This window comes from Polypterus senegalus, chromosome 8 (assembly GCF_016835505.1).
Source record: "Polypterus senegalus isolate Bchr_013 chromosome 8, ASM1683550v1, whole genome shotgun sequence".
Taxonomy (NCBI): domain Eukaryota; kingdom Metazoa; phylum Chordata; class Cladistia; order Polypteriformes; family Polypteridae; genus Polypterus; species Polypterus senegalus.
The window spans coordinates 69,995,004-70,009,981 of NC_053161.1; the positions used below are offsets into that span (position 1 = coordinate 69,995,004).

Below are 14,978 nucleotides of genomic sequence, written 5' to 3' on the forward strand. Positions count from 1 at the left end.
TTACAGCCACATACAAGGTCCCTTGCCATTTAATATAGACTGTTCATACAAATGTTTATGCACTACTGTTCTAGCGCCCGTTATTTTAACGGGCTTAATGTCTAGTTTTTATATATTTTTATCATTTCTATATTGTTCCCAAAACACAGAACTTGAGAAATAACAGTTCACTTAATTAGCCCAGGAGTCCAATTAAAAACAGAAGCTGGTTGGAACAAAAACCTGCAGCCACAGGGGGTCCCCAGGACCAAGTTTGGGAAACACTGCTCATGAGTATATGCCTGCCATAAAACCAATGAGACCGTATGTGACTGAAAACATGCAACTCCTCTCGAAGCAGAAATGTATTCAAATTATATATATATATGTGTAATCAAATCATGTTTTCTATATGTAAGCCTGGCACATACACTAAATGAAAAAAAGATACAGCAGTCTGACAGCGGATGTGCACTCAAATCATACAGTAAGTTCCATGATACATTGATCATTCTAGCTACAGCCAGAAAACTGTCATGAATGTGCGTTAGCATCAAGCAACACTATTTACACTATTTAACTACTTAAAGTGCATTTTCATGCATTGCTGGATATGCTTCATCTGTGATAACGTTCTACGCATGCCACATTGCAGCACTATGCTTTTCACTCATGTTTTCATTAGCTTACTCTGTACCATTTTTTCCTTCAATTACATGGAAGCAGGTGCAGGCTGTGCATTAATTACTTCAAGTTATGCTAGAAAAACTTTAATGTATTCGCAGTGATTTCCATTAACCACATTACTTATATGGTGTGTGTGTGTCTTGGAAAGGGTGGAATGGTGGGTGGTTGTAGTAGGGGCCACATTTTGCCTATTACATAATTCTGTGTTGATATATTTTTACATAGCCTGTAGAGTGAGATTCAGGTTGTTGGGGGGACAGCAGTGTCAAGTGTGCAGCTCAATTCTGAAAATAGGAGTTTCATTGTATTTTGTACAGGTGACAATATATCCTAACTTATTACACTACATTATTTTTTTTTTTACCAAAGCCTTAGATTTTTCAAAGTCACTGTTAAATAGAACAAAATAATTATCAATTTTTGATAGTACATGCAAAGTTGCCCTTAATCAGAAAATGGTGGAAACAGAACAATCTAGGACAGCGTTTTTGAGAGAGAAAAAGTAATTAGTGAGTTTCAGTGTTTCTTGTCAGTAGCCATTTTTTCCAAGTCCATAAAATGATTAGGCTGTTCTGGAGTAAGATTCATAACAATTTTAAATCAACTTTTTATGATTTGTAAATAATCTTTATAGCATTACTAAACACTGCTACTGTTGCGGTCTCCTGTATTCGCAGCAGTAATACATATCCTGCAGCAGACTCTGTGTATCCCCAATCACACCCCTGCTGCCGATGCTTTCCATGGCCCTGGACTGAAATAACTGGAATACCAACAGTTTGTTTGATATGTCTAAGATCTTCTTTATCGTATGTAGTGAAAGACTGTGATAGATTATAAGTATGACTTTTTCCTATAATTACTGTCTATGTACCTTCAGAACACAGACAGCAATTCACACCTGGCCAGCTAACATCAAATAATGTTAATAACAGCGGCAGGAAAGCATTTGCATTTTTCAAACCAATGGCACATTTTTTTTAAAAAACAGAGTCAGACTCCTATGGAAAAGTTCTGGATGAGCAGAAGGGCAAAGCTGGTTCCTGGAGTGAATAAAGTAACCTGCAAATGCCTTTGTTTGGAATTCTAGGTTAGGGGTGTTCTTGTTGGCAGCATGATGGCAAGGTGATAGCGCTGGTGTCTTGCAAAAAGAAGCCTGTCCAGGGTCTGCCTGCATTAATTTCGTAGATTCTACCCATTTCCATTTGGATTTCCATTCTGTGCTCCAGTTTTTTCACATAATTCAAAGACTTGCAAGTTAATTGGACTGGTGATACTAAATTGGCTCTAGTGTGTATGAGTGTGAGAGTGTCTGTGTGCTCACCTTGTGATAGTGGGGTTGTTCCAGCTTTACACCCTAAGCTTGATGTGATTGTCCACCTTCTCTGGGATCCTGTTTAGGATATAGCGGACTTGGAAAATGTTAATGTCTTGTTAATTTATACAGTATGAATTTTTATGTATTGTTTGAAAATGATGATACAAAACATGATTTTGAAATTTTAAATGTTCTGTGCCAGCTGGAATGCAAAATCAGTTCTGTAGTGTCCTTTCGGTGATGTGCAGGGTTGGGGCTGAATGAGAGCTTAGTTGACGTCACCAGGAACACATCATTGCTGTTTAAAGGTTGTTCCTGCATACAGAAGCATGAGGGATTCTTTCTTCTTTTCTTGTTAAGGAACTGCTTCTCAGTGCCTCTGTACCCTAAGCATTACAGTTTGCTGATGGTCACTGTCAGTTACTACAGCGCAAATGGCCAGACTGGGAGGAATCTTGGTGTATCTTACTCACTCTGTGAAACAAGTTCTTACTGCCCCAATACTGATCCTGTTTCATATTTTTTATAGCTATCTATGATTACATCTTGCCTGAAGAAGGGGCCTGAGTTGCCTCGAAAGCTTGCATATTGTAATCTTTTTAGTTAGCCAATAAAAGGTGTCATTTTGCTTGGCTTTTCTCTATGCTCCATCATAAATTGAAAAGTACTAAGCACTTTTTCCATTGATTGCTACAGGCCTCTTCTAATCCCCCTTCTAATCCATAACAATTTGTATTTTTCTTTAAGTGCAGTAAAAATAACTAGAATATCATATTCTAATGCCTTGAATATAATATACTGTATAATAACTTAAATATAATATATATAATATATATATACCTGCTGCAGAGTTTGCACTAGGGTTGTCTTTCCCACTCTGCTATGACCACAGATAAATATCTTTGTCATTCCTCCTTCTCCCTCTCCTTCTCCTCCTCCTTTTCCATCTAATTCTTTCAAAAGAGTTTGCCTCTGAAGTTCCTAGTAAGAGCAAGGGGGGCACAGCACCAGTTACTTTAATACACTACACTTCATAAACAACAGTAAATCATAGACTTATCATCACAGGGACAGAAATGCGTACAAAGAACATTGAATTTATGACTTACTGTCTAACAAAAGCAGTTCAATGGCAAATAGAATAATGTTTGTTTTACCTGTGTTTTCTTTTGGATTAATGCTATACTGTTTAGAGGAATCTGTCTCTTCCAGGCAACATCAAGGACTGTCAAACCATCCTTAAAAACAAATAAACAGCCAAAGCTTCACTGAAGTCTTGTAACTAATACTGTTCTGTAAACAATGTGCTTCATGTCATCATCACATTAAAACTGTTGTTACTGAAACACTAATGTAAACATACATTTTCAAGTGGTAACTTATAAGAGTTAGATTGATATAAATATATCAACCACATTTATTTTATTAATTAATATTATTCTTTTTTCCAAAATAGTACAATACAGTATAATCCATGCAAAGTGTGGGAAAAAACTCTTATATCTGCTTGTTTTGATGGATATTAATCTATAACACCTGGACGACAGACAAAGCTCAAAAAGGTTGTGGATATACAATATAATATACAGTATTTAATAATATAAATAAATAATATATTTAATAATATACAGTATTAGTATACAGAGATGTCTTTTTAAGGATAAAATTGACAATAACAACATCAAATAAAATTGATGTCTGTATTGATACCAGATGATAATATTATTTTTAACCATTGCATTTTTGCTATAGCTACAATAGTTTGCAAATAAAGGTGCATACAAGAAAACAGAAAGAAAATAAGATTTCTTTTGTGCCAATTGCAATCTGAGGAAATATACTGTATAATAATTGCAAATATTGCTTTGTCAAAGTATTCACCTTTCAGCAGAACAACTGAAATGTTGGTATCCCAAAACCTTCTAGGAAAGTAAAGAAATTACAGGCTTTCAAAACATCATATGCTGGTAGTGTCAAAAGGTATAAAAAAGCTCTTTTTTCAAGCCCACTTCAAAACAAAAAAAGAAACAAATCAGTACAAAAGATGGCAGTTTTTGGGAATGAGAAGGAAAAAAGACTTGAGCTCACAGTATTAAAAAGTGTCAGGTGAGAGTAGGGGATTATGTGAAATCATGCTGGCCAATGGACTCATAAGTGTATTACCTTACCCTGGAAGATCAATTATTACCCAGACAACATGGTAAGATTACCAGGTGGAATAAGCCATTTATTAAAGGATGATTTATGGAAGCAAGGGATCCATCAATTTGTCTTTAGGTAGTGTGCACGGCTGGAAATGTTTAAGGAGAACCCTACTTTATATGTAGACGTCCAAATTCAGGTCACGTGGCACTTTTCAAAGAGCTTCTGGGTTCTAGAGCACAGTGATCTTAACAACTGTTTAGTACTATGTGCCAGTGGATATGGCGGTTTTACCAGTGACTTCAGACAAGGAGGTAAATTGCATGATTGGTTTTAATGGGCAGTTTTTCCCAGAGTTAAATAACATTGCAGTTATTTAACTGTAGATAAAGGATTTCACTGGGAACAGAGAAGGGAAGTTGGCCAGATTTAGGAGGTGAGAAAGGAGGTGTGAGAAAATTTTAGAGTAAGTGGACAAAGAAAGGACAAAAACACAACTGCCTTCACAAACAGTAAGAAATCCCTCATCTGTAAAAATGTTACATGTACAGAGCTTATAGTGGTTGCACTGTGAATTTTTCTGAACCTATTTTAATATTACTGGAACTCAGGGAACTGAAATGCATCCTAGAAATATCAGGAGCATGGTAAGAGACAATTCTGGACAATGCATTTTTCCATTACAGGCCTAGACATGCACACAGTTTTACAAGTCCAATTTAAGGCCATCTGTTAAACCAACATGCTTGTGTTTGGGGCTGATGGTGAAAACCGAAATTGCTGGAATAAACCTGTGAAAACACAGGGGGAAGGCACATATTTCACACAGAAAATGCCTAGATAGCACAACCACTGCCCTTTCTGCTGTATGTGGTTGTTGTTCCCATAATGTTGTTACACTCCCTAAACTTACTCTCAAAACACTGCATAATGGTTTCAATGACTAAAATACAACGCATTTACAAGTTAGAATTGTTATGATGAGCAAATTTTATTAATTTTTTAAGACTTTTCCGAACTCAAAATTAACAATTTGTACATTGGGCTTTGGAACTCAAGGATTTTTTTTGTTTAAAAACAATATAAAAAAGTAAAATATTTGTACTCCATCTTTGTTTTGCCATGGGCACTGCAATTTCAGAGTAAATGTATCAGTTGTTTCCATGGCAAATGTACCTAGAAGTCCCTGGATTGCATGACACATCATGTTACTGTTTCGACAGTATAAACTTTGGTGCGTGCATTTCTTGAAAATCTCAGATTGTGGGCTGTCGCTTATGTTGTCTACATTCCTCTCCCAGTCACTATCATTCTATACATACTGTCTCAACTCAAGACAGTAAAAGAGTCAAATTGAGGATTGCAATTTATAAAAAAAAATTACATTATCTTACAATTCTTTAATGTGTCTATTGTCACACATGTGCGATTTGCAGGGAGCTGAATGGACCAAGTGGAAGTAATTACCCGCAAGGCCAGGGGGTGGTAGGGTGCGCTAGACCTTATTCTGTTATCTCTGCAGACCAAATATGGGAAATCCTGCCTGATTTAACAACAACCTCACTTCATGGTTCCGGCACCATGAAAGATGTCACTTCCATTTCCGATTCCAAGGAAGACATCACTTCCGGCTTTGGCCTCAGATGACATCAGTTCCGGTCTCACCCTTTAAAACAGCCATATTTTCCACCACCAATTCAGTTCAGTCTGGAGCTCAATCTATAGACATCAGTGCTTACTTAAAAAAACCTTTTGCATCGAGGGACAATATACGGGTGGCTGCCCCAAACCTTTCCAGTGTGTTGAGACTCATTCTTTTACACTATATATATGTGTTAGGGTTTCACTGAGATTCACCTTGCTTGTCTATACTGAAAGCAGCACAATTTAGTACTTGTATAAGAAATTACCAGAAAGTACCAGATATAGGTGACTAATATACATAAATCCTGAAGGATGATCATAGCAGTCAACAATGCACTTAAAACAGGATTCAGCATATGGAAAACTAGGGACAGAAAATCTGTACAATCACGCTTTTTTGCATTACAGACTAAAATGAAAATGCTTATGAACGAATTATGACGTATACTAAGAATTACAAACAAGTTTTCACATACCTTTACATCAAAAATGAAATACTGGCTCCAGTTTCAGAAATTGTAAAAAGAAATAGAAGATTATACATTATCTGAAAAACAGCTTGTATAAGTAATCTTGAGTGTATTTTTGGAGCACAGATGTAAGAATTTGATGAAAGATCATTTCTTAATCTCTTTAAAATAAACTAAAATCTAATGCTAAATAATGATCAAATAAAGCTGTGATATTTGGTTCTATTTAAAACTTAAAACCAAAACTGACAGAAAGGAATGAGGAATATAATTTTTAATACAATGAATATATCAGTTGATCTAGCCACCTGCTGCTATACCCACTTAATCCAATTCAGGGTCATTTAGGGACCAAACCTTATCCTGTGTGTATTGGGCACTTCACACGAAACAACTCTGGACAGATTCAAACTTGATTACTGGGCACTCTTGGTCCAACTAGACCAATTTAGAGGTGCCAATAAAACAAACAGCAAAAATAAATAAAATGTAATAGATTAACAAAATAAACATAGAGTACCTTATTTCTATTTAATAATAGAGATGAAGCCTCTTCAATGAGCCAAGTAACAAGATTATAATAGTCATCTTTAGAGTTGGTGCCTGCACCATTCACTGCACAGAACAAGACATTTTCCGCTTTCTGTAGGAGATAACATGGAAAAAACACTACATTAGTACTTTTTCTTAAATTATTTTTATTTTTCTTATTCATCCAATACAAATTGTTAAACTAAAAAAGAAGGTCAGAATAACTCCATCCCAAAACTGTATATTCTAAAGACCCCCAAATTAAAACATGCATGTGTTTAAAATGTAATATCATTAAGCAAATGCAAAACATTAATTTTTTATTATTTAAAATATATTTTTTTATTTAGTAACTAATGCTATTTTGCTTACAATTTTTAAAGCATATACAAATTAAGTTAAACAATGAAATTCAATAGTTTAGTATAAGAAACCTTTTTCAGTACACAATGCTGAAATATTCTAAAAGGATTTAATCAAGATAGATAGATAGATAGTGTCACAGAAGGCTGGGGTCCTTACCCAGCCGGGACACCTGGAAGGACCGGGAGTTGGCATATAAGTCCTCCAGGCCATGAGGGGGCAACCGCCCTGGATCGTGAGAGGACCACGGGAGAGGAGCAAGGAGGTTCCAGCCCGTTGGGACCCGTGGCCACCGCCAGGGGGCACTCCAAGCCTCATGGAGCCCGGGAAACATTTACTTCCGCCACACTCGGGAAGATGGAGGAAGATCCTTCCAGGAACACCTGGAGTGCTTCCGGGTGCAAGGGCAGCACTTCCGCCACACCAGGAAGTGCTGCCGGAAGGACATCATCAGGCACCTGGAGCACATCCGGGTGGAAATAAAAGGGGCCGCCTCCCTACAATCAAGGAGCTAGAGTCGGGAGTGGAAGCAGGACGAAGCTTCCATGAGGAGAGGAAAGGCGACCACGGACATTGAGAGAGAGGCCCGTGAAGAGGTTGATTGGTGCTGGGAGCACTGTGTGCTGTGTGGAACTTTATCTGTGTAAAATAAACATGCGTTTTTTGTATAAATTTGTGGTCTCAGTCTGGTGGTGTCCGGGAATGTCTCACAATAGATAGATAGATAGATAGATAGATAGATAGATAGATAGATAGATAGATAGATACTTTATTAATCCCCAAAGTCTGCATTTGCAGTGTACTGTAAAATGTGAAGGGCTATAATTTGCCAGAATTTCTGATTACAGAGGGAAATGGTGGAAAGAAGGTTCATATAAGAAATTTTATTGCATATTGGACAATTGTTGCAAATATTTTTTTTATAAAAAGGCAGATACCATATCCTGCTACTGCTCTCTGTTTGTCCCAGTGGTTTAACATCTAAGTGCTGTCTTGTTGGAAGTCAAAAAACCAGCTAGCCCTTCAGCCTTTTCTCTTAGAGTTTCTATTCTACCGGAGACTCCAACATGATGAATTTGATAAAGTGCCTGAACAGTTGTTTGTTTCAAACAGATTACAATTCAGACTATGTGCTATTTTTTTCTAATGTTCAAATGTTTTGTTTTTCACTACCTTTTTTTTTAATATTTCTGGGCTAGCTTTTGACTGTGAGACAAAAGAACATATTTTTCAAGGAGTGTGTGTTCATGCAGAATACAGACCCCTTTAAAATGTTTCTTCCAGATAACACTTCTTTTTATGACCTACCTTATTTTTAGTGTGTAGAGATGCTCCATTTTTAACTAACATCTGACAGATAGGTAAAGATCCACTTCTCACAGCAAGGTGCAGTGGCGTATCACCATCCTGTAGCAATATATTTAAATACATTATTAGATATGTTGATTGTATTAGAATATATTTATATATAAGCATATTTTCATTATCATGTACCCATCCATTTCCTGAACCCATGTAATCCTGTGTAATCCGGGGGCTGAAGTCTGTTTTGGGAGAAATCAGACCTGGACAGTTCATTACTTTTGCATCCTCACACACAATCATTCATACAAGGCAAGTTCCAAAATTCTGTTCAGATAGACTTTTGAATTTGTTCTATATGGTTTATTTTCTCAGAAAATCATACTCAACTATTCAGAAAAACCTCATGAAATTGTCAGGTTTGTAAGTTATCATGGAGACAAGAAATGAAGGTAGAAGTGAATACTGGGCACGTTCATGAGTGAATGAATCAGATGAAATCAAACAAGTGCTCATCCTTTACCACAACCAAGTGTAAATTGAAAGACTTGGGTACTATACCACAACAATGATCCTGCACATCGAGTCCTCCTTATTAGTGCCTCTGGGGTTAACTTACTGGTCTGACTCTGCCCCATTTGATTTCTGGCTCTTCTCCAAAATCAAGGTGTACCAAAAGTAAAACTAACAAGGGCAATATGAAAATTCTTTGAAGACCATGACGGGGTTAAGATGACAATTCAGATTCTAGAAGCTGTGATACAGCAGTTTAAGTATGCCATATATGTCTGTGCATGTGTGCACTTTTCAGGATGGTACTGACATCTTTTTCAAGAATTTTTTTCAAAAGGTTTAAACCATGCCCTTCTAGCCAAATGCATATACTGTCTTTATGTATTGTGGCAGACAATTAGAGGTCATGCCTGGCTGAGACCCCTCTGAAATGAAAGGACCGGGAAGAGAGTGTGCTCAGGGCATTATCTGCCCCAGATCACTAGATTTCAGCCTCCCTGGGTTGCTTTGGCACCTCATATTCCCACAGGGCATACTGGGAATTGAAGTTTGGTGGCTCATCCCTGTGGATTGCCGGGGGTGCCACCAATGGGTGCTGCAGGGTCTCCTGTGCCCTGTTCCATCAGGCTCCCACCTTACCTGGAAGTGCTTTTGGATCAATCGTATGGGACAATGTAAGCTGCCACTGTTCCAGGGCCAGAGTCGGAAGGAAGGTGACAAAACATATGGAGGAAGGAGGATGAGGAGAGAGAGATGAAGAAAACAAGAGTTGTGTGTATTTCTGTGCTATATGGAGTCAATTTGGGAAAAGTTTCCCACAGCCAAAATAAAGCCGTGTGTGTTGCTGGACTTATATCCGCATCTGTCTGGGTTTGGGGAACTAAATAGATAGATAGATAGATGCACTAGTGTTCAAAAGCTTAGAATCACTGATTTCAGAATATAATCAGTCATCAATGAATAATAATGTATAAATCAGTTGTTTGAAACACCAGCATTTGCAACCTTAGTAATGTCTTGCATATATTTTTAAATCAATTTTATATTCTGAAAAAAAGTAACATGAATATTTCTGGATGATTCCAAAGTTTTGAATACTAGTTAATATGTGATTGGACAATTGCATTTTTGATACAAGAAAAAATCAGGGGAAAAGAAGACATATGGACATGGAAAGAAGTACAGATTTTATGCAGACCGAGACTGAAAGTTGAGCCTACTTTCCTTACCTGAGAAACCGGAAGCCTAACTTATATGCCACGGTGCAAACAGTTCACACACACACTTTTGAATGATCATTTTTAAATAATACTTGTAGCATGTTTCATCATAGTATGTTCGTAAAATAACATGAATCTGAAAAGAGAGGAAATACATTTATAATATGTAGCCCTCCCACCATTAAACTAGCTTGTTATTTAGGTCATGGGATAATGAACTGGTGGGATGCACATCCAACATACTCAGATTAAATTAAACACAAACAATAGGTTCAGAGAATCTAATATAGTTAAACCTACCATTATAATGTGTTGTGAAGACTCACCTTTAAGTTAACTGTACAAGATAAGTTAGATATATAAGATATACACTAATTAGCTTTTTGCTTACATGTAGTATATCACTATGCACAAATATGGTTAATATTCAACACAATTATGGATATGCGTTAACAAAAAAAATTAAACACATGTTCAAGAAATATCTTTAAACTTTAGCTCAGTTAAATTGGTCAGAATTATACCTCAGTCAGTATTCACAAGTAACAATACAGATAAATTGGTCATAATAAAATTAAAAGAGGAAAAAGATTATATGCTGTACACATATCCACTACACATAGGCTACTTTCTAGAACGTTTATCGAGGATATCAATGTGGAGTGTGATGAAACACTGCAGCCTAACACTACAATGCTGGAAATGCTAATATCTCCATTCTGAGAGTGATAAATCCAGCGTACCCTTTACATTTCTTTTTGATCACAAAATGCAATGAGACAACCATACACCACTGCAACTTTTTCATAACAGAACTTTTTTTAGACTCGTGTTCATACAATCTAGTGACTTCACCTGCTAAACACATCCTCACACTTCATATTAATATGAACATAAAATAATAAAAAAACTCTTTGTAAGTTCTTTCTTTGCTCTGCCTTCTCCTATTTCTCTATCTTTTCATTGGCAACTAATGAGGTGCTATGTTTTGTTTGGTAGAAAAAAGCATCAATTACATTTTTCTTTCTTTATCTCTTTTTTCTGCTTCTGAATAATGAAAAATTGTGTTACTGTATAAAGTAAAAGAAAATTTGAAGGAAAGGGGCTTGACTGGAGAGGTTGCAGAAGGATGATTGAGCACATTGACCCTACACAGAAATGGGAAATGATGAAGAGGAAAAAGAAGAAAAAAGTTTTAATGCTACAGCACACACGTCAATTAATTGACAATTATTTTTCCATTTCTTTTATCACATTTTGCAATATCGTTTCCATCCACTGGGTGGTTTAGAGAGCTATAAAAAAAGACTATATTTGCCTTGCATGCTCATTATAGTGTGGTGTGTTGGGAACTGAGAAAAAAGCAACAAAACCAGAAAAAACTTTGAATTTGCATCTTGAAAAAAAAAATAGAAAGAAGTGTAATATTATGATTTAGTGGGTGACATTGCAAATGTAACTGGCAAATGTTACTTGTGCATGAACAAGCGGATATTCTATGAAAGTTAAGATTGCTCATAAAAGCTCATTATGTGGAAAATGAATTTAATGTCTCACAATTAATGACTGCAAGGTGACGTTGCAGGGTGTAGTGTCTAATGCTAATGTCCAACCAGAAACCTACATTCTTGAATCAATGCAAACAAATAAGAAATGAAAGTAGTGTTTAGTCCAACATCCAACAGGTTGTGGAATTCAAGATCACACAAAGCATCTTTGCCCCATAAGATGGTTTGAAAAGTAGAAATACAATTCAAGCAGCTGTACAAAATGATACTGTCAAGTAATTAACCCTAATCATTACCTAATCTTTTTTTCTCTCAGTTGGACACAATTAGCCACTGAAACTATTTACTGTTATATGTTTAAACTATGGCACGGGCTAAGGGCATTTAGCATTCTGTAACACACTTTGTTTAATTAAATAAAAAGTACATTTTCAGAAAGACGTTCAAATGTGAAATTCATTTTGACAACAGCAAGAATTGTGTGTCCTCTGAAGTGACAAACTGAGACTGATGAGCCATATTCACATGAAACAGATGTAATGCATATTAACACTGTTAAAGAATTCTATTTAAACTAATTCCTATATGTACCAATGAATACAATACTGTGTCATCTCCTCATAAATCATTTCATATGATGCCTTTTCATCAGCCCAAAGGTACAATTCATGCCTGCTTAAACTGAATCTGAGAACTATTTTAGGCCAAATTAGTACTGCAATGACTATGACTACTGTTTTATTTTCTACTGTAAACTCTGTGTTTTCCTTGCAGCATTATATTGTAATATCTTTTGCTGAATAATAAAATGACAATTGGAATGCTAAAATTCTTTTGGGTGCAATCTTTAAATTAACTAAAACGTTATCAATTACTGAAGAAATGAATACTGTTGTAGCAAACTCTGGCCCAGATTTTGGCTCATTGTAAACAAATAATTAAAAGGATATTGCAATTGGAAGTTTTGAATAATGCATGAAATATAGATACAGTATAAAATATAATCTATTTAATGGTAACTTACTTTGATGTTAACAAAGTATAAAAAAATCTAATTACCTTTACTGTTTATAAAAAACAACCATCTAGACAACATCTTGCCGTATTTATTTTTTCCCATGGTGAATTCTGCCTAGTGTAGTTCTTGGGTCAAACTCACAAGTATGCACTTATATTTTAGGTAACAATAATAAGTATTACAGTTTCATCTTCATCTAGGATAAAAATCATTTGTCTGCGTCTTAATTGAAACCACATAAAAGTTGCAACAAAGGCAAATTATACCTGTAAATAAACCCATTTTTAATTAGACTACTTGTTCTATGCAATTTTTACTTTTGCTTTGGTTTTCTAAAAAATATTACTGTCCAGTGTTCAGCATAATTGTTTTTAATCCTTTAGGGTTATTTTTGAGTAATTTAATTCATAACATTTTACCATATTCCAAGATACATTTGAACTTGAACATCTACATTGGAATTTAAGTATCAATTCTATGGCAAGCTGAATTGACATTTAGAGATATCTCAAAGTGAATTTCAGATATCTTAAAATGTAATCTACTTTTTAAGATATCTGAAACTTGCTTTGAGATATCTTAAAATAATTTCCTTTACATTTTAAGATATCTGCAACACACTTTGAGATATCTCAAATGGAGTTCAAGACATCTGAAATACATTTTCAAATATTTAAAAATAACCATGCCTGCACTTCATGATATCTTCAACTGAATATTTAGATATCTTAAATTGACCTATCATAGATTTTAAGGTATCCCAAATGCATTTCAAGATATCTCAAAACCATTTCCTGTAAAAATGCCTATTCTTTCAATGGGACTTCCTGTTTATTAGACGATATCTTAAAATGTATTTGAGATATCTTTAAATGAGCAGTACGTGATTTTGAGATATCTGAAAATGTATTTGGGATGGGGACATGATGGTGCAAGGAACCTCATCAGAACTGGCCGATGTCAAGAGTGGTGTTCTACAGGGGTCAGTGCTAGGGCTGCTGCTATTTTTAATATATATAAATGATCTAGATAGGAATATAAGTAACAAGCTGGTTAACTTTGCAGATGATACCAAGAGAGGTGGATTAGCAGATAATTTGGAATCTGTTATATCATTACAGAAGGCTTTGGATAGCGTACAGGCTTGGGCAGATTTGTGGCAGATGAAATTTAATGTCAGTTGATGTAAAGTATTACACACAGGAAGTAAAAATGTTAGGTTTGAATACACAATGGGCGATCATAAAATCAAGAGTACACCTTATGAGAAGGATTTTGGAGTCATAGTGAACTCTAAGCTATCGACTTCCCAACAGAGTTCAGAAACCAGAATGTTAGGTTATATAACATGATGTGTGGAGTACAAGTCCAAGGAGGTTATGCTGAACCTTTATAATGCACTGGTGAGGCCTCACCTTGAGCACTGTGTGCAGTTTGATCTCCAGGCTACAAAAGGACATAACATCACTAGAAAGAGTCCAGAGAAGAGTGACCAGGCTGATTCTAGGGCTAAAGGGGATGAATTATGAGGAAAGATTAAAAGAGCTGAGCCTATACAGTTTAAACAAAAGAAGATTAAGAGGTGACATGATTGAAGTGTTTAAAATTATGAAGAGAATTAGTACAGTGGATTGAGACTGTTATTTTAAAATGAGTTCATCAAGAACACGGGGACACAGTTGGAAACTTGTTAAGGGTAAATTTCGCACAAACATTAGGAAGTTTTTCTTTACATAAAGAAGCACAGACACTTGGAATAAGCTACCAAGTAGTGTGGTAGATAATAAGATGTTAGGGACTTTCAAAACTCGACTTGATGTTTTTTTAGAAGAAATAAGTGGATAGGACTGGAGAGCTTTGTTGGACTGAATGGCCTGTTCTCGTGTAGAGTGTTCTAATGTCCTAATCTGAAAATGGACAAGAAGCTGTTTTAAGATATCTGGAAATGTATTTCAGATATCTTAAATTGTATTGAAGGTACCTGAAAATGCTTTTGAGATATTTTGAATTAATTAAGGGTCTTTTTAAAGATATCTTAAAATGTATTGTAGATATCTTGAAATACAACTTGAAATATCTAGAAATATATTGTAAGGTATCTGAAATGGAGCAGAGACCCATTCTAAGATATCATGAACTGAATTTTACATATATAAAAATGTATTTTAGATATCTCAAACAACAAAGAATTTTACGTTATCTATACTAATAAAAGGCAAAGCCCCCGCTGACTCATTCACTCACTCATCACTAATTCTCCAACTTCCTGTGTAGGTAGAAGGC

The 14,978-nt window shown here is 35.6% G+C and overlaps 1 protein-coding gene across 5 annotated transcripts in view; it reads right to left on the reverse strand.

Moving 5' to 3' along the window:
- LOC120534014 (death-associated protein kinase 1-like) overlaps nt 1-14,978 on the reverse strand; it is an 81,872-nt gene that overhangs the window by 34,340 nt on the left and 32,554 nt on the right. For all 5 annotated transcript variants that reach the window (XM_039761227.1, XM_039761224.1, XM_039761223.1 and 2 more), the window contains 4 exons: nt 8,443-8,541; nt 6,761-6,883; nt 3,142-3,222; nt 2,825-2,965 (listed from right to left, as the gene is read on the reverse strand). In XM_039761227.1, the coding sequence (XP_039617161.1) occupies nt 2,825-2,965; nt 3,142-3,222; nt 6,761-6,883; nt 8,443-8,541 (444 nt within the window). The remainder of the gene's footprint in view (nt 1-2,824; nt 2,966-3,141; nt 3,223-6,760; nt 6,884-8,442; nt 8,542-14,978) is intronic.